This window comes from Camelus dromedarius, chromosome 23 (genome assembly GCF_036321535.1).
Source record: "Camelus dromedarius isolate mCamDro1 chromosome 23, mCamDro1.pat, whole genome shotgun sequence".
Taxonomy (NCBI): Eukaryota; Metazoa; Chordata; class Mammalia; order Artiodactyla; family Camelidae; genus Camelus; species Camelus dromedarius.
This window is the reverse complement of record NC_087458.1, coordinates 21,647,252-21,668,572: the sequence shown is the minus strand read 5'-3', so window position 1 is coordinate 21,668,572 and position 21,321 is coordinate 21,647,252. Positions and strand designations below refer to the sequence as shown.

The 21,321-nt window shown below is 35.5% G+C and overlaps 1 protein-coding gene across 4 annotated transcripts in view; it reads left to right on the top strand.

The window, feature by feature from the left end:
• Positions 1 to 21,321, top strand: part of COP1 (COP1 E3 ubiquitin ligase) — a 165,277-nt gene that overhangs the window by 120,187 nt on the left and 23,769 nt on the right. For 3 of the 4 annotated variants that reach the window (XM_064478015.1, XM_064478016.1, XM_010992918.3), the window contains 3 exons: positions 13,147 to 13,264; positions 15,889 to 16,013; positions 17,052 to 17,212. In XM_064478015.1, the coding sequence (XP_064334085.1) occupies positions 13,147 to 13,264; positions 15,889 to 16,013; positions 17,052 to 17,212 (404 nt within the window). Of the gene's footprint in view, positions 1 to 9,255; positions 9,851 to 13,146; positions 13,265 to 15,888; positions 16,014 to 17,051; positions 17,213 to 21,321 lie in introns of those variants that run through there. The other variant, XM_064478017.1, reaches the window with a different exon arrangement.

The following is a 21,321-nucleotide window of genomic DNA, read 5'->3' as shown; positions in this document are numbered from 1 at the left end:
TGACTAGCTTTAGGCACATGCTTTAAAAAATCTTCACATATGGAAGGACATACTTAAATATTTGTCATGTAATCTAAAGCAAAGTTTTTCAAGCTGGACTAAGAAAAACCTAATGAGCACTAGAAGTATTCAAGATGTATATAGAAACCTGCAGATTAAAAAGAATCAATTTTTGGATCTTCAGATTTCATATGTAAGTTGATAACGCCTGATAGTGAAACCAGAGATATCACGTCAATTCCCCTTTTCCACTTCAACTTTTATAATAGTGGGTTTTTTTATGTTTTATAAAAGAAAATCATATCTGTCATTATCATGAATCTTAACATGACACATTTTTCCAAGTTGTAAAAACCTCAGGATTTTCAGTCAAAGGGGTGATTATTCTAAATATTGTTACTAGAATAACTCCCTATCATTCTTTGTCTTATAGGTATTTCTATTAAGAGTGAAACATGGCATTAGAAAAAGTATATTTTGTACCTTAAATGTTTTAGTGCTTTTACTTTAGATGCTTGTTGAGTGAAACAGTGAAAGTGGGTGAAGTTTTTTCTTTAAAGGACTTCTTTCTTCTGAGTACTGTCAAAAAATGTATGCATTGTTCCTTATTCTCAATCCCATGGGAGCAAGGCAGAGAGCCCATTAGCACCAAATATTGAACATAGATCTATTTACTTCAATTGGGCAATAAACGGGTATACTTAATACTGGTCCATAGTCCATTATCTGCGATTTGAAAATCCATAAATACCAAAAGTTCGTTTTCATTCGATGACATGATTAGATGTAGGACAGAGCTATTTATCTTTGTATATCTCACTTTGTGTAATTGTTCATATAAGTTTTCTGGTAGTAATATTAATGTGTTTGATTGTAGAATGCTGACACAAACCTTATCAGGAGTGCTGCATAATATGAAGCATACTTCCTTTCAGAATCTGAAAAATTCAAAATTATAAAACTTACCTGCCCCAAGTACTTAGGATAAGGGACTGTGGTTCTACACATTTGATTGTATGTTGGTAAAACCATTTCAGTACTTTGCAAAAATTGTGACTTTAAACTGCTCTTAATTATTGGGTGACAACATAGATGGTTCCAGTTCTTTATATTCAGTAAAAAATTAAAAGAATGGTCTAACCAAGATGTCAGATTATTAAAAATATTTTTGATAATAGATGACTATATTCAAAAAAAGTGGGGAACCTGTAGTCTTTACGGCGTTAGCCTGCTGTGACTCTCTTTCCCTAGCAAAGCAATGAAGTGTTCTTTTTTATCTCCCTCCCCTGTCCCCCCGAGAGATGACTATGTGATTTGGGGCATAAACTTGAGATTCAGAAAATTGAATGACATTGCTATGAGGAAACTTTCTGTTTCTATAACTGTATCTGTATAAATATAGAAATGAACCATAGGGAAAAAATTAATGCCACACAATAAGAAGGGAATTCTAGAGTACGTAGGAGTAATTTGTAGTTACCAGAACAAGGGCAGGACAGAAGGCAGAGGGAAAGGGGATGCCACAACCGTCTGATGAAGCATACATTTCCAGTAAAATACTACTTCTGTTTAATAATTATCAAAAATTTTTAACCAATTATATACTAATAATTTTAGTAGTAATTCAAATGGAAAAAGTGTTCTGGTCATAGGAAATTAAATTAATGTTTGTATAATATACATTTTTTTTCAAAGAAGAGAGAATGCTAAGTGAGAGTTAGTATAAAAAGATAGCGTAAAATTAGTTGGATACATTTTATTTTCCAAGGGGAATGAAAATGAAAATTCAAGGGAAAATTTATATATAAAAGTTTCCCATGGTTAAAGAAAAGCTTGTTCATGAATTTTTTTTAATGGATGATGTTCAACATCGAATTACTATGGCATTTAGATTTCATTACATATACTTAATTTTTATTTCTAAATGTCACTATTTGAGTATGTTACATATGACAGGTCTTGCAAATATTTAAATGTAAGATGAAAATTTTTAGGCACTGATTTAAAAATTAATGAGAGTGTAGTTTTTTTAATATTGTTTTTAGGAAAAAATTAGAAGTCTGCTTAGTTAATTTGAGAGCAGAAGAAGGCAGATAATTACAGGTGGCAGAGAATCAATGAGTGGTTATTACTAGCCAAAAATGGGTACTAAATGCTTTAATTGATAGATTAGTCTTTAAATGAGCTGTTGCACAATGTTAATTGAAAAAATAAAATTTGTAATTGTAAAGAAATATATATTTTTATGATATAAATGAAGGAGTTTTAATAAGATGTGGAATTTTTTCATAAATTCATACATGAATCCAAAAACTTGGACCCTCTGTACTATTATGGGTCCATCTCTAGGTGTAGAAAGAAGTTCAGAATCTCAGACCCATCTTCCCGTGCCTGTACACGTGCTGGCTCTTGCTTGCTCTGGCTCTCCATTGCTCTCTCTCTCAACTCCCTTCCTTCTTTTCCTTCCTCTTTTCTTCCTCCCTTTTATTTCCGTCTTTCCCTCCTCTTTGTTCCCTCCATGTTTCCTTTTTCCCTTCTACTCTTTTCCTCCCTTCTCTTTCTCACTCATATTTCTTCTTTCCTTACTCCTTCCTTGCCTCCCTACTTCCCTTTTTTTGAGAGTCCTCATCTTTCTCCTGCTCCCTCCCCTTCTTCCTCTTCCTTTTCCTGCTTTCCTCTAGTCCTACCTGCGACACTCTGCCCTTACCAGTGGCTCTCAAGCCCATGTTTGGGTCTCTTCCCACAGTCCTACACACACATTTCCGGATTTCATTACCACCAATTCACTTCTCAGTTCTTGTTAACTCTCCCTTTACACTTCTTCCATGCCAGAAAAATTGGGTAAATGCCTATTTTAGATTTCTAATCAAATAAAGATCTGAGATTTTGCTGGTAAAATAGTAAGTCATTTGTCTTCCATCAGCTTAGAGTTGAGTGCCTTGTATTTATTTCATTTTATCAGACGGCATTTCTAACTCGGTATATAGTGATATCAATGTCAAAGAGACAGCCAACTGATTTTGAGACCAAGATCTTGTATGTATATATGTATGTATGTATGTATGCATGTATGTATGCATGTATGTATGTATGTATGTATGTATGTATGTATGTATGTATTTATTTATTTATTTAAATGTACACATATAATTTTCTAGCCAGGGAACTTAAGAAATGCTACTACGAAGTGGACAAGGAAAGATGGAGCTGTTACTATTATAGACTGATATGAATGAGAAGGAACACTACACCAGGCAGAATCAGTGTAATGTTCTTGTAAGTATGCAGGAATTTAGAATATGTGCTCCATAGTTGTGGTAAGGAAATATTGTCAAATGATAGCACAGTGGGAGTTCTACTTCTGCTTAGTGTGTAGAAAGCGACCAGAGAGTGTTACTCTTATCTTTAAAACATAAAGCACTACATGAGCTACAAAATTATAACTTTTCTTGACCCCTGCCTGTCGGAGAACTGAGTTTACAAGGCACAGGAACTGAATTCCAAGGAATGTCAAGCCCCTCCAAGAAGGATGGGACACAGGAACTATTTCAACATTTGCAGACCACAAGAGGAAGAAGTAGCCACCATAGAAGCCGGTGAGAAGAAAAGAGCTGAAGTTGTAGTGCATTCTTAAGGGCCAGGTGTGCGCTGCAGTATCAGTGCCGAATAACTGGAAGTCTGAAACAAAAGAGGAATGCATGCTTACTCAGAAGCTCTTCTCTGTGGCCTTCCACTGGTGGCTCACAGAATGAGTGAGGCAGGGCAGTAGCCTGCATCAGTGGCATTCAGAAGTTCATGAAGTGATGAGTTCCTGCTGAAAGACCAGCACAAAATATCACCTTTTCATGGACCCGCCTCTTACATGGAGCAGAAGCTTTGAGCTGTTAGGAGACAAGCAGGAAAACTGGTTAGGCCCAGGGTCCTGCATCAGCACACAGCAGAGGTCTGCTGCCACTGGTGGAGCGGCATGGAAAGGCCTGCCTCAGATGCTGTGCAGAGTTTGGCTGCCACGGCGGTGAGGGGTTGGAGTGTTAAGAGGCCCCATTTCAGAAGGTCGGGTTTGTCGGCCCTGCCTAAGACTCATGGTGGACCAGAAGAGCCAGGAACCCCTGTGCTAAGCAGAATCCTAGCACCAGAAAGACAAGAAGGAGCCATCTACCAGTGGGAGAGGGACAGGAGCTTGGAGAAGGCCCCTCTCCTAGGCCCAGACGTTCAGGAATTGCTAAAAGGGTAGAGCAGAACACTGAGAAACATTTCTGTTGCCCAGACCACACTAAGCACAGAGTGATGGCCACTCGTTGCTGGAAGAGTCTGAAGCCTGTGGTACACCTGACACCGATGAACTGAACAACCAAAACCAACACTCAGCTCAACCGCTGCTAGATCCGTTGATTCCGTCACACTTACGGCCTGACAGAAAAAGAGGTACTCGTTTCCAGACGAAACTACCATTTACCTCAGCATCTACTGTTGATCTTTTACATTTAATTGAAAAGTAGGTGACATACATGTAAGTCAGAGCAAGCATCTCAGTGCCAGGCTCAGAGGAATCATCAATGTGACAGAGGACCCAGGTGTCGCGGTGTGAGGCAGATTTTAAAATAGCTGATTGTATGTTTGTTTGGGTTTTTCTGGAGGGGCGGTAATTAGGTTTTTATTTATTTATCTGTTTTTAGAGGAGGTACTGGAGAGTGAACCCAGGACCTTGTGCATGCTAAGCATGCACTCTACCACTTGAGCTACACCCTTCCTCAAAATGTATGTAAAGGGTCTAGTGGGAAAGATAGACAACATGCTTGAAAAGATGAAGAATTTCAGCTGAGAGAAGAAAAGTATTGTTTTGTTTTGTTTTGTTTTGTTTTAACACCTTTATTGAGTTAATAAATACACATATTTTGGATGTACAATTTGATGAATTTTGATAGATATATATACCAATGAAACCACTACCACAATCAAAATAGCTAACATTAGAAGAAAAGTATTTTTTAAAAGTGAAATGGAAATACTAGAAATATAAATCTTGTCAGAACTGAAGACTTCTTTGATGCGTTGATTGGCAGATTGGATACAAACTAAGGGAAACTATGTATTTGAAGGTAGTCAGTAGAAATTATCAAAAATAAAACACAGAGAAAAGACTTTTGGGTGGTAGGGGGCGGGGACCAGAGCACAGTAGCCAAGAGTTGTTGAAAAATGTTGAGCAGTCAGACACACTTGTAATTGGAGTTGTAGAAGCAGGAGGAAAGAAAAGGAAAGAAGTATTTGAAGAGACAAAGGCCAATTTTCCAAGACTGATCAAAGACAGCAAAGCTTAGATACTAGAAGCTCGCAGAACCTGAAACAGTTCATTGCTTCGAAAAAGAAACAGACCAGAAATACTCAGACATATCAATAGTCAGAATGCCAAAAACAAAGAGAAATTGTGAAGACAAAGAAACATATACTGTGAAAGATAAAAATTATAGCAACCTCCTCATCATAAACTATATAGACTAAAAATCAATGGACCCACCACACATTTAAAATGCTAAAAAAAATTTTTCAGACCCAAAATTCTATATCCAGCCAAAAACTCTTTTACAAATAAAGACAAAGATTTTTCAAACAACCAAAACCTGTGTTTTAGTGAACTCAGAAACTGTGTTGGGTATAAAACATTAACCCTACTTGCATGGATGGATGGACAGATGGTTAAGTGGATGATAGATGAATGGATACAAGATGGTTCTATTCCAGATCTAAACTGTAGAAAATAAAAACAACAGCAACCACTTGATTTTGTATAACTCTGGAATACTGAATTCTGAATAAAAGACTATTAGAAAACTCAGAGAAGGGGTGTGTCAGTATTAGGAAGCAGCCATCATTCAGGTGTGAAACATCTGTGGCAGTTAAGTGACACTTGGCTGCACTCTGGATCCACAGGCAAAATGCTGCGATACTGACCAGCATAAGCACAATGAACGTTGTACTCTCCACTTTAACTGTTGATCTGCTTATACAATGTGGCATGTATATCTGTCTATGTTTCTTACAGTTCCTAGAAGGAAAGTAAATATCTGATTACTTAGAGGGGCTTGACCATGTACCATTCTAAAGAAAAAAAGAATTTTTTCCCATCTCTATCACGCTAATTAGGATGCCCGGAATTCTTTTCATCAGAATTATATCATTTATTTAGTAACTTCACGCTTATTTTTTAAAATAACTTTGTATTTGTTACTATGCATACAAAAATAAAAAATAATCCTACTCTTCAGGGATGGCAGTTTGTTAGGTAAGATAGTCAAGCAAATAAGTTATAACATATTGTGAAGAATAGCGTTAGAATAGTGTTTTTTAAAATCTGAGGCATACCAGTCTTTTTGGAGAAACTGAAAAATTGTTCATGTCTGGGCCCTATCATAAAGCTACTGATTTAGGATCTTCAGAGAGGAGACCAAGCATTTGTATTTTGAAATTACTCCTCAGATCATTTTTATGTATACTTCTCTATCTTCCCCTGGGACAAGATAACTATACTAAAAATATTTACAGGTTCCTAAATTGGTGGAATGTAGACATAGGCTAAATAATGAAGACCTTTTATATGTCATAGTAAGAAATCTTGGTTTGGTAACCAGAACAGCTCTTACTTTAATCTATTTGATATCCTGGGATTCTAAGTAAGTTAGGCCAGGAAAGACTTTGTTATAAATGTTTCTGCTACTTTACTGAGATTTTGTTTTTGTTTTTAATTTGGGGAAAGTATACATAACTGAGATGTTTATCTTTTTTAAAAGGGTTTATTTATTTATTTCCTAGTACAGTTTTAGGTTCACAGCACACTTGAGAGGGAGATTCAGAGAGTTCCTGCCCCTGCCCTCCACATCCCCCCACCCCCACCCCATGCCAATTAAATCAGCATCCTTCTCCAGAATGGTACATTTGTTACAGTTGATGAACATACACTGACAGTCATAGTCAGCAGTTCACTCTTGGGGTTGTACATTCTATGGATTTAGACAGATGTATTCATCATCAGAGTATCGAACAGAGTGTTTTCACTGCTCTAAAAAATCCTCTGTGCTCTGCCTTTGAGAACCTGATCAAACTTCTGGAAATAAATCTGATAAAATTGTGGAGGACTCCAATGACTGGATCTCTCCGGAGTTTTTAACTCCCAGACTTGTCCACACGGAACCTTCAGCAGTTCATCTGTTACACTTCAGATTTTTAAACACAGGCATTGGTTCCCCAAGGCAGTTTCTCATTGTGATTCTCTGCTCTGATAAGCTGTGGTTCCCATATTTCCCTTTGTCTCTCCAATCTTTGTGGCACTGGTTGACCTTCACCTTCTTGTGGATCCTAGAATAGTTGTTGATTTTTCAGTCTGTTCACCTTTTAGTTGTTGTGAGGATGAAATGTTGACATCTAAGCTCCTTATGTGTGGAACTGGAAAACTTTTTCATTTGTTGCTAACTGCTGATGATTTGGTGATTGTGGCTTAATCTCACGTACAAATAGGGAATTGCTACTTCTGTGACGCTAGGGAACATTGCAATTGCTTCCATATCTTTTGTGGATTGGTAAGGATTAGAGGGGTGACTCATAAAGTTAAGGGTGCATATTAGTGGGCTGAAGGGAACATGTCTTTCTAGGGTTTTATTTAGGCTAGAACCAAGGGCTGATTATATATGGTAAAAAATAAGCTACGACAATTTCTCATTCTTCTTAAATGATGAACAAAGATCTACCAACCAACTTTAGAGCTGGCGTTAAAAGGAAGTGCTTCCAAAGTATGCCATATACCCTTACATTATTTAACTTATGCTTGCTTGATCTTTCTGTTTCCAAAAGTTAGCTTTCATTCAGATCTCTAATGTGGTGTATTATATATTAGAATATCATCAAAGGCTTAAAGGAAGTAAAAAGGATTTAATTATTGTTTTAAAAAACTATAACGATAGCTGTATGAGGTGAGTGTCAGTAACCAGTGGACCTGTATATTTTTAAATACTCAGAAGGTATTTGCTCTCCCTAAGGAGAACTTTTCTCCAACTTGGTTTCTCATCCCAACCCCATCTTAGTGATATCCAACAGGTAGGATATTGAGAATTTTTATAAGTTCTCAAGCATCTGGGAAGCCTGGAAATAGAACTGGAGATTTCTGAAATTCGGTTTGCTCTCTGATTGGCCATATTGTACGTGGATTGAGTCTTTTTCCTTTTCTTGGTTTTTGGAACAGAGCCTAGAATGACTGTGTCATAAACTGTATTCAAAAACTTTGACTTAAAAGAAATAACTTTGACTTATCAGTTATAGTTATTTTATTCTTACTTTAGTAAAAGGTAATGAACTCTTCATTAAACATTAAGTTCAACAAAATACTTCTACATATATTCCAAACAAATTATTTCCACACTATTATTTTAGCATATCAACAGTGATTACCTTATTATTGATGAAACTGTGTTTGTTTAGATGTCTTGGTTTGGGTTTTGTTGTATCCCTATAGAAAAATTATTCATTGTCCTGGAAATTGTTCTCTGTTGGTATTCCTCTTGATGGTTACACAAGTAGCATAGTTTGATTAAAAAGTTTTAAGTAAAACAAACAGATTCTCTTTACCCTGATAAGGCCACGGGGGCATTTAACTGAACAGCCAAATTTAGGATCACCATTGGAACAAACATGACATACTTCCTGATGTGATGCAGTAGGAAAGACCATCAGTTTTAGAATAATTTTGTCAAAAATATGTAACATGAGCATAATAATGAGAAAACATTTAGACAAATTCAAACCTGTGGAACACTTTGTAAAACAACTATCTAGATGCTTAAAAAAATAACACTATTACGAAATTGTTGTATATAAAATGACAGAGACTTAGAAACTAAATACAATGTGTGACCCTTGAGCAAAATTAAATAAATAGTTATTCAGGGTACTTTTTAAACAGTTTGGATTTTGAATATAGAATACATACTAAATTATATTCTTATGTCAGTATTAATTTCTTAAGGATGGCACATGGTGTAAAAAGAGTCATCTTCTTTTTAGAGGGTAGGTGCTAACATTTTTATGGGTAAAGTATCTTGATGTTTAAAACTTACTTTCAGATGGTTCAAGGGGAAAAAAAGTGGGTATGCTTTTTCATTTGTAGAGGGGAAGATAAAGCAAATGTTGTAAAATACATACATGCAGTTAGTGAGTCTACATTGAAAGGTATAAAGGTGTTCATTTATTATTCTTTCAACTTTTCTGCAGGTTTGAAATTTTTCAAAGTAAGAAGAGGGAAAAGAAAAATAGAAATGGGATCAGATTCTGAGTCTTCGAATTATTTAGAATATTAAAATTATGGTGATACTTCAGAAAGACTTTCCTTTTATAAGGAAAGGAAATTACTGAGGGCTTCACCTACTTACCTAAATTATCTTTATCCTAATATTTCTGGAGTATATGTGCAAATTAAAAATGAAGATCACCTTTGTATATTTGTAGCTCTTAAGCAACTATAAAGTCAAATCAAATTCTAAGTAAATACAGTAAAAATATAAAACCAAAAAAAAAGGACCGCCATGATGAGATAATAACAATAACGTGATAGTGTATACTTTGCTGAAAATAAATTGCACATGGTGAGCTGGTTCTGGGTACTGCAGTGCTTCTTTTGAGGTTGCCGTGTCTGCAGAAACATTTGCCATTTCTTTTTGTTTTAGAAAAATCTTTTTACAGTACACAATGATACAATTTAACCTTCATTTATATCCTTACGTCTTTTGCATATTACATCCCCTTTTTGCTTTTTATTAGCCTGAGAATAAGGTAGTATGTTATTATCCTATAGTGTACTGTTTTTCTAATAACAAATTTTTTTCAGCTTATAAAATAACTTGAGAAATTGAAGACTTATTTTATGAAAATGCTTTTCAATTTTGAATTATTTACTGCAAAAGACATGCCAAATTGTAACAGTACATTTGTACCTCCACAGTATAAGCTGAATGCTGTCATTTGAGGTGATCACTTAATGTAATTGCAGTAATAAACATAAATGGGGATGTGGGAATACTTTTCCATATAAGCAACAGAAATACTGGCAAATTTATTAAAATGAACCAACACTGTGGTTATGGAAGCCTTGAAAACCAGCAGCCTTGTTGCCGCCACTGGGGTAAACATAGCTTTGAAGCTTCTCAAAAATCCCCATTTCCAGAGCATTGTCACTATTTGACCTGACTTAACAGCTCACTGGAAAAGCTCCTTTCGCAGGAGTCGTTTCTGTTTGACCTGATTCAGAGTCTCCTTGGGAAAGACCTGTGCCCAGGGTATTGCTGAAAACAAAGGGATGCAGTATCACAACTAAGGCTGTGACACCAGCTGGGGCAAACGGGAGCCCAGTCAGAAATCAGAAAGGAAGATCTGGGCAACAAAGGAGCCACAGCTTTTGGAAAAAGCTCTCATATGTTCCTGTGATGAGGATGCTTTGTGCACGTCCAGGCCACTGTGCCTGTCCAGGAAACACTGGAGAGGGCTCTAGTCGCTTACCTCTGGCTGACCCTGAGGGTCTATGTAAGCAAGAAGTGAGGGCTAAGGCCGCTATATGAGTTGTCTCAGCTTTGAAAGCATGCCTTGACACCCAGACATCCCCTTGGCCATGGGGGAAAGACACACTGACTCAAACCATTTAAGGAAGCCTTGCGACTACCAGATGACGCTGACCCAGTAGCAGCCTTTAGGCAGCTGGGTTCAAAGCAAAACAAAACAAAACAAAGCTGATCAGAGACTTCAGTGGTTCCATACAGCAGGGATTACAGACTCTACAGAATTAGTTCTGCAAAAGCCACTAAACAAGCAAGTGGCAACACCACCACTAACTGAAAGACTGGCCACAACAAACCGGGAGAAAGAGGTAGGAACTGACTTCTGGAGTTGTCACATTTTATTATCTGAAATGTCTATAGTTTTTAACAAAAAAAATTATGAGATGTGGAAAGAAGCAGGAAAAATTCAGTCAACAGAAACTGTCCCAGATGTTGAGCTTACTAGATAGAGATTTTAAGTCAGCTTTTAAAAATAATACTCAATGAATTCAACTATAAGGAATTAAGAAAAATATGACACATATATCTTACCAAATAGAGTATTAAAAAATAGGAATAAGAAAAAACAAGTATTGTGGTTGAAAAGTATAACTAAAATGAAAAAAAAAAAATCATTGGAGGCGCTCATGAGCAAATTTGAGCTGGCAAGAGAATCAGTGAACTTGGAGACAGTTCAGTAATAGAATTCAGTCTAAGTAATAGAAAAAGGAATGAAGAAAAATGAATTAGAGCCTCAGAAACCTATGAGACACCATTAAACATACCAGCATGTACACTACTGACTCCCAGAAGATAAGGTGAGGGGGGAAGGGCTAAAAACATATTTGAAGAAATAATGGCCCAAACCTTCCCAAATTGGAAGAAAAACATCAGTTTACACATCCAAGAAGCTCAGTGAACTCAAAGTAGTATAAACAAACTGGAAAAGACCAGGAAGTACTGAAACATTTAAAAAAGAAAATTTGGAGGACTTTTTCTTCTCAATTTCAAAATGATAAAACTGTAGTTACTAAGACATTGTTGTCCTGGCACAAGAGTAGATGTATGTGGATCAGTGGATTAGAGTTAAGAACCAGAAGTAAAACCTTGCTTATAGTCCATTCATTTTCAACCAAGGTGCCAAAGCATTTCATTGGAGAAAAGGTAGTCTGTTCTCAAATGATTCTGGGACAACCTGGATTCGTATCCATCCACATACAGAAAGGTGGACTAAAACCTTTACTTCACACTATACACAAAAATTAACTTAAAATTGATCTCAGACTTAAATATAAGAACCAAAACAATAAAATTTTTTGGAAAAAAATAGAAAAATCTGTTGAGACCTTGGATTAGTCAAAGTTTTCTTATTTCCAACACCAGAAGTGTGTTCTATGAAGAAAAAAAAGTTAAATTGGACCTTATCAAAGTTCAAAACTTCTGTACTTCAAAATAAGAAAATAAAAAGACAGGCAACAGAGAATTTGAAAATATTTGCAAAAACAATTTGGATACATATCCAAAATGTTCAGAGGACTCATGTAAAGGAATTGGAACCATCGTGCATTGCTGGTGGGAAGGTAAAATGTACAGTCAACAGTTTGTAGATTTCTTAAAAAGTTAAACACAAAATTATCACAAGACAGTAATTCCACTTTTCAGGTATCTTACCTGAGACCTGAATAAATGTCCACACAAAGATCTGAACGTGATAGTTTATAGCAGCATTATTCATAATAACCAAAAAATGGAAACAAATATAAACAAAATTGGTCCATGCAATGGATATTCTTCAGCAATAGTAAAGATAAACTGCTAACACATGTTAAAACATGAATGGACTTTACAACCATTAAGTGAAGTGTAAGAAGCCATACATCAAGTCACATACTGTATGATTCCATTTTTGTAAAGTGTCCAGAAAAGGCAAATTTATAGAGGCAATACATAGTGGTTGCCTAGGGTGGTGCGTGGTAAATGGACTATGAGGGATCTTAATGGGAGGAGGAAAATGTTCTAAAACTGATACATGATGTTGGTTGGTTGAAACACTGGTTAAAGTTAGTAAAATCATTGAATTTTTATACCCACAGTGAGTAGGTTTCATTATGTGCAAAATGTGTCTCAAGGAAGTATATTTTAAAAAGCAAGAGTGGGAAATAAAATTATATAGCATTTTCTTTAGCCAGAAGCTCAAAATGTTTACATTACTTTTATGAAGCCATCAAAATATAAGGATAAAGATACATTAAAATTTCCAGTTACTTTGAACCCTTCATGTTGTTAGAGCCAAGATCTCAGGAAATATCAGGGAACTCCCTTTCAGACTGATACTGGTATATGCGTATACACTTTTTTCATCCAATCATATTCTTGTAGATTCAAAACAGACAACCCACTATATCTTTCTTATGTTTGAAAATGAGTCATTGCCCTTAGTTTTCTGGCTGTTACAGGTTTGACATTGTCCCTGAAACATTTGCTGTAAAACACCAAAACCAGTTAAAACTAGCTTTGCTTTCCATTTCTTTATTGACTACATTTTTCTCTTTTTGTTTGTTTTCTTTTACTTTAGATCACTGTGTTCACTACTATGATCTTCGTAACACTAAACAGCCAATCATGGTATTCAAAGGACACCGAAAAGCAGTCTCTTACGCAAAGTTTGTGAGTGGTGAGGAAATTGTCTCTGCGTGAGTATTACTCTCTTCAGAAGATGAGCTTAACATGATTTACTAGTTTCTGATGTCACCGTGGGTATATGTAAAGAGTAACACTGTGGTATATGCGCTATTTTTTTTATTAAATAAGTTAATTTTTTATAACTTACCTAATTAAATACATGTATGTTCTGGTCTGTATTGATCACTTTTATATGTTACTTGTGAATAAAATCCTGGTGATACTAGTTTGTAATATTGCCCCTTAAAGATCTGAACTTCAGACTGGATTTCAGCCACTGCTCCTTAAGAAGAGAGAAACAACATAGTTGATGCAGTAGAATGAGAAGTGTTTTATTTATTAAAGTCAACTAATATGTTATATTTATCTGCATTGCAGAGTAGTACTATTATTTTTGGTTTTAAGCAGTATGTGGTTGACTTTTGTGATTCCATGTTTCTTGATTCCATGTTGCTTGATCTCCATATGATGTCATGGTGAGTTTTAAATATGTTTTGAAGAGAACTTTCTAAATAAGACTGCTTACACCTGACATATTATTTGAGAAAGCTTCTGAACTAGAGAATCTAATACAAGCTTTTAGTTGTATTTTATTTTATTTGAAGATAACAAGATGTCAACCAGATAAATAAACCTCAGCTGCTGAAGTACAGTTGACTGAGCTCTTCTGCTGACAAGGGGCAGTCCCTTCGGTCTGTTACCCATTTCATAGTTCTCTTTATTTTATATTATCCTAGTAAATACCCATTCTTAATCTCCTTTTTTCCATATATGGTATTTCTTCTCAAGCTTAATCATACATTGTTTTTTTCTTTTCACATAGTTTCTAGTATCTCTCAGGAGGTTAATAATGCTAGTGCCTTATACTTGTTCCTCCCCACTACATCTGCCTCCGTACTGGCTGCTCTAGATAAGAACTCGGTAACTTGAATTAATTTAGCAAGATAATTTGAATTGAGTTACAAATAAGGGGAAAAAAGAAAATGAAAGCTGAGCTTTCAAAAGGAATTTGATCTAGGTAATTGGTTCACAAATCTAAATTAGATGGTGAGCAGTCAAAAAGTATCCCACCTTTAGGGGTAATAATGGCCAGTAAATAATTAAAATTTTATTCAGATTCAAATATGGATGGTAGATTATGTGGCAAAAATATTTTTCTTCAATTTTAGATTTATAAATGTTGAATCAATTAGTTTGATTCCAGTTATTTGAAATATATGTATACTTAATTGTATAAATTGGAAATCTTGGTTGACCTTTTTTATTTGGATTTGTGGTTTATATATTCACCAGTCTTTTTTCTTTCTTAGTTTTTATGAATCATCATGATTTTCCTCTTGGACATATTTGCTATCTAGAAGTATTTAAGACAAACTCGTTCACAAGTATATTTGGAAATACTAAAAAGTAATATTAAAATATATACATACTGCTGCAACCTCTGAGTTCTTGGACAATACACACACACACACACCCCACACACACACATATAAAGGGATATTTCAGTGCAATATTGTTGAGCAAAAAACAAATTTAAAACAACATAAATGTCTAAGAGTAGATGTTATATTGAAAAATGAGGAGATGGCGATTTAAAAAGAGAGGTATTCAAAAAGTTTGGAGTTTGGCTTCTGAAAAAAGACAGCTTCATTCTTGGCTCTACTGTTTACTTGCTGTGGTACCTTGAAAATGTCCTTAACCTTCTAAATCTGTTTCCTCATCTCTGAAATAGAGCTAATAATACTAGATATCTTATATTGTGAATCTTTAAATAAAATAATATATGTAAAACATTTAGCATGGTGCCCTATTCTGTGAATGTTAGAGTAAGAGAAAAGATGATTTATTGTATAGTCATTAGTAAAGATACAGAGATGTATTTATTTTACATTAAAAATATAAAACAAATGTTGAATGAGGAGAAGCAGTTTACAAAGTAATATGTGTTGTAAGATCCAATTTTTGCAACAGAAAGTAGAAGAAAACAAAAATATGATATTTTAATTCGAATCCTAAGACTATATGATAGGATTAGCATGATTTTATATTCAATTATTTTTATATTAATAATTGCACTTACATATTATTTTAGTAATAAACCACTTTATATAGACCATTCAACCATTCATAGTATTCCACCCCTATAAGTCCAGCTAAGCTGTGAAAACAATTTATATTCAGTATACTAATATGCTTTAACAGTTGAAAAGTAAATCAAATCAACGGGAACAGCTATATCCCTGACATTAAGCAGAGCTCCAGCAGGGGTCTCTTGTTGTTTGGTGCTTGTGGTATGGTGTCATTGATGGCTGTTGCTTATTAAGGACTTCCTACATGCCCAGAGACTGCTGAAAGCATAAAATGATTTAAAGTGATTCGTTGTTGATAATCTAATTCTTTAAGGTAGGAATCATTATATTTCACATTTAACTGATAAAAAAAGTTGAGGCCAGAGAGGTTGTGTAACTATCCTAAGGTCAAAAATAAATTAACAGCTCACTGAGCATTCTAACTCAGACAGTCTGGCTCCAGAGTCTGCATTCTTAACCACCAAACTGGATTGCCTCTAATTAGTAGTGATGAGTTTCATGCCATGAAATCTTAAATATGTTCTAACTTTGTGTGTTTATCTCAGCTCAACAGACAGCCAGCTAAAGCTGTGGAACGTAGGGAAGCCATACTGTCTACGTTCCTTCAAGGGTCACATCAATGAAAAAAACTTCGTAGGCCTCGCTTCCAATGGGGATTATATAGCTTGTGGTAAGTGAAACTATCTCTTCCTGCAACTTTTTAACAGGTATCTGTCACTGAAATTGCATTCAGTGGAAACAGACTACATAGCAACTCAGGAAGTTATCTGTACATTCGGAAGGTAGCACGCTGAATTTTCCTCAGATGAGAAAAAGCGTTAGCCCTTCCTCCTTTGCTGAGCACAAGCCCTGACCACATGAAATAGCATAAGATTGTTATATAGCTTTTGTGTTTTTCTCCATCAAAACATAATTTCTATAGATGTTATGTAGAAGATGGAAAATATTAATTTCTGATGTCTTAATTTTGGAGACATTATTTGTCTTCTTAAGCTTGATACTCATTTCCCCCTCTATAGTGTTCTCTTCAAAAACCAGCCTATTTGGGTATCTTGATTTGTTATTCTTGGCCTTTCATTGTTGATAATCTATACCAATTTAAATCAGAAGTAGAAAACTCAAATTTGGTACTGTTCAAATGCATTAATATATCTGATGCCTGAATACATGAACTTTTGTCAGCACTTTAAAGTGACTTGGCCTTTACTTAGGAAAGTTGACTCTCTACATGTATATGAACCTAAACCCTGTCAAAGCAAATGTCTTCCATAATTATACTTTGATAGACTGCTCAAAAATACAGGCCTTTTTAGACCACTCATGTAATAGGAGTAATGCTTATCTTGGGAAATAAGTTTTGTAGGTTATGAAATTTTACCTTTTTAAGTGCTATAACTTTCTTTTTCCTCTCTAGACAGAAATTTTTCTAAATGTAATTCAGTATCATGCTATAATAACAAATTTCTGATTCTTCTCTACATCTCTGCTATAAATTTTTATATCAATATTGTTATAGCATTTAACAATGGTTATTTCTTTAGATTAGTATAGTTTTTTTCTGTGAATCCTTTTCTCTCATGATTCCCCAGAAATCCTATGCTCTGGTCTTTCATAACTGTAAAAGATTATTAGTCTTTGAATTTGTGATGTCCCGATTCTAAGCTTTCCCAAACTAAAAACATTGGATTTCTTTTTTTATTTTTCTCAGGAAGCGAGAACAACTCTCTTTACCTGTACTATAAAGGACTTTCTAAGACTTTGCTAACTTTTAAGTTTGATACGGTCAAAAGTGTTCTGGACAAAGACCGAAAAGAAGATGATACAAATGAATTTGTTAGTGCTGTGTGCTGGAGGGCACTGCCAGATGGGGTGAGTTCTCCTATCAGTTTTTCCTCCTTGGAGTCTCATATAATGCTTTGTGTTTATGTTTACACAGGTGAGTTTTTTTAAGCTTAAAACATGAATTGGTATGTGATGTGCATTTTCTTTTTTGCTTAGTATTGCATCACCAAAGGAAACAGGCATTTTAGGAAGTAGTAGTTGAAATGTCACTAATGGAACAGTAATTGAAATGTCACATCATGCTGACACGATGTCTCTCTTGTGTACCTGTAGCATCTTGTGCATACGTCTGTTACAGCATTATCACATTATCCCTGTATCTCTCCTGTGGGACTGGAAATTTCTCCAGAAAACACCATGTTACATTTTCCTTAATGAGCATATGCAATGTAGGCTCAGTAAATATTCAGCTGAACCTGGTATTGTATTAGGAGGAAAAAAACTGATGTGGGTAGGGGAGAGTGACCTATATGTATACCTAATTAAATACTGTTTCAGGGCAGAATTGCTCTCTACAAGATGTATGTATACATGAATATTTAAATGTATTTAATGTCTTACAAAAGTTGTACTTCTGAGTTGTCAAAAAAAGAAGTTTCCTCAAACTTATTTATATATTTTAAAGTGCAAGATTTCTCATGAGTTATATGAAAAAATAATTGCTTTTATTGTCTTGATTTTGGAAACAGTAGTCATTCACTAATGTCATCTTTTTCAAAAAATAGCTTTTTAGGAACTTACTTGGTTTTGTTTTTGACACAAATTCTACTTAATGCGTACTTTAAGACATCTGAGTTCCAGGTACAGTTTAACTTTAGGTATAATCAATTACTATCTTGTTTATAGTTTGGTTACTCAACTTCAGTTTTGGTAATGGCAGACTAGGTGATTGGGACCAGTTCTTCCTCTAGGTAGGTCTAGAAAAGTTAGACCCATATATGTTTTAAAAACCAAAACCAAAACCTGTTTTAAGGCATTGGAAAGTAAACAAGATAGGAAAGAATTACCAGTATAGAAATGTGAGCCTGGCTTTTGAGTATTCTTTTCCCCTGGAAGCATCTGTCAATTTTGGTGGAATGGCTGAGAGCACTTATGGTAGATTCACAAGAGCACAGGGAAGAGAGTCTAGTGCTCACCACTGTATGGGTGAACTAGCTTTGGTTTAGGTTCCCAAAGGGCTGTAGTCTAGGGTAAACCAGTAGAAGATAAGTCTTCAGTGCTTTTACAGCTCAACTCTAGATCATATCAATCCTGAATAAACTGAGGTGATCTTGGATTGCTAGTGTTCACAGGATGAAAAATTAAATCCTCTCTGAAAGAAGGTCTCCTAAAGAATATAATCTAAGGATTATAACAAGAACACAATTTAAAAAGCAGGTGTAGGAAAAGGCAAGACAACATGAATAAATTCAGCATAAGCATGGACAACAGAAACAAAATCACAGCAGCTCTGGATATTACCAGACATAGCCTGAAAATAACCATGCTGACAAGATGAAAGAGAAGGTAGAAAACTTCAATTGGGAAATAAAAATTATTTTTAAAATATAAATTCTAGATGCTGAAAAACATAATTACCAAAATTAAGAACTCAGTGGTTGGGTTGAATGGAGGGTAAGACACAGTTGAAAAGAAAACTAATGAAGTGTAGGAAATTTAGAAGAAAATATACAGAAGGAGGCATGGAGAGACAAAAATGATGAACAAATACAGAAAGAAATAGAGGTTGAAGAAAGGAAGTTGAACATAATTCAGTAGGAGACCTAAAAGGAGAGAAGAGAAATAATGCAGCTAAAGCAAGTATTAGAAAGGGTTGTTGTTACGAACTTTACAAAATTAATGAAAGACATTAAGGCAGAAATTTAATAAGCCTTCATACCCCAGAGAATAAATGACATGAAATCTACATTGTGAATAAAGTTTTAAAATCAGATCTGGACCCTAACAGACCTAGGCCTGCCTGAAAACCTGACTTTGAGTCTGTCTTCTCATAGCACCATTCTGGGGAAATAAATTGAGTTAAGACAAATGAGGAATGTTACATGTTAGGAGCTAGTTATCTCTGAAATTTACTGTGAAACACCATCTGTGGTCTCACCTCTGGCCTGAGAGAACCGTGACTTGACACAGTGGCCTTGCATCTGTGAACAACACAGGACTGTCAGGAGACCAAGGCACGTCTCCGTGTCCAGGTGAACTACCTGCACCCTAACTGTCCTTGGCAGCTGTGCTTACTCTGTGTGTGCTGGGGAGAGATTCAAGAAGCTGAGCATGTGAATAGTTGCTTGGCCTCCTGATGAGTTTGAAGATGCTCTGCATGCTGAATATCCTATCGTACATCCCTCTATAAAGCTAATTAAGTGCTAGATTAAAGCTGATTGTGTCTGATCCTCTGACCCTTGCTGGTAGTGGGACAGTCACACCTTCACAGATCATAGTAAAACTGAAAATAAAACACAAAGGGGGATTCTTAAAAGGAGGCAGAGAAAAACTATCTTCAAAGGATGGACAATTAGATTGACAACCAACCACTCAACGAAGCAGTAGAAACCAGAAAACAGTGGAATGAGATCTTCAGTGTGTGAAGGAAAATACCTACCAATCTAAAATTCCATATGCAGTGAAAATCTCTCAACAAAAGTAAAATAAAGACATTTTTAGATGAATAAAAATGAAGAGTTTGCCATCAGCAAACCTACACTAAAGAAAATCTTAAAGGATATTCTTAAGGCAGAAGGAGAAAATGCAGAAGATGAAGACAAAGGTAAGAGATTCAGAAAGGAATGGAAAGCAGTAGAAATGGTAAATATGCAGTCAATGTAAATGTGTATTGACTGTATAAAACAGTGATGGCCATGGATACATTAAGTACTTGACAATAAGTCAGAAGAATAAATGTAATTAAAATGTTCTCAAATCCTTCCTTTGTCAAGGAAGGCGGCAAAAGAACTAATTAATATTAGACTGAAAGGATGCATATTGTACTTTATAGAATAATCTCCAAGGTAGGTTCTCAAACTGTGCTCCGTAGACCAGCAACAACAGCATCACCAGGGAACTTGCTTTATTTCACGATAAAAAAAAATTAAAAGTTCTGTGCCTCACTCCAGTACCATTCCAGATTTATTTTCCATCTGACTTTTGTATAGCTGTCACTTTGATTAGCCATGAAAAAAATCATTTCTTTATTTAGATGAGGCAGAAGGTGTGAGATACTCTTGTTCATTAATTCAGTGAATTTTATTCATCTTTTTGTACAGTCACAGTTCTAGACATGGGAGATAAACTGTGAACAAAAAAAAAAAAAGTTCTGTTCCTCTTAGGAGACTTATATTTTTTTGTGCTGGAGGAAACAAAAAACAAAATAAATGAGTGAGTTATTATATTAGAAGGTGATGAGTGCTTTGGGTATAACCAAGCAAGAAAGTGAGAGGGTGCTGGAGTAGGGAGTTGTAGTTTTCAGTTGGTGATGACATGATGCCTATATGAATAGCTGAATGAGAGCAAAGACTAGAAGGAGATGGAGATGTAATCCATGTTTAAAAGTAGAAGATTATTCCAGGTGGAGCAAACAGTTCAGCAGTCTTGAGGTAAGAATGTGATTAGTGTTCAGGGAACAGAGGGAAAGCCAGTGTTGCTGCACTGCAGTGATCTGGGTGGAGAGTAGTAGATGATTTCAGAGTAGTGAAGAAAAGCTGCTTCAACAGAGCGTTGTTTACCATTGTAAGACTTTTGCTTTTCCTGGGAGTTGGGAGCCATTGTAAGATTCTGAGCAAAGTAGTGATATAATGCTGACTTACTTTTTTAAAAACTCAGTTTGGATGTCTTGTAGAGAACGGACATAAGGTGTCACGAGTGGAATCAGGAAGGCTGTTGTGTTAATCCAGCTAAGACTGAATAGTGGTAAGCCAGGGAGAAGTAAACAGATCTTGTTTGTATTTTGAAATTGGAACCAGTAGAATTGTTAATAGACCACATGGGAAGAGTGATAGAGAAAACTCTAGGATGACACTGAGGTTTTTTTCCCTAAGCGTTTTTAAGAGTAGTCTTGCCATTAATTGAGAAAGAGAAGACGACCAGAGGAACTGTCTTAAGGGAGAAGGCCAAAAGTTGACTTCTAGACTGGCTAAGCTTGA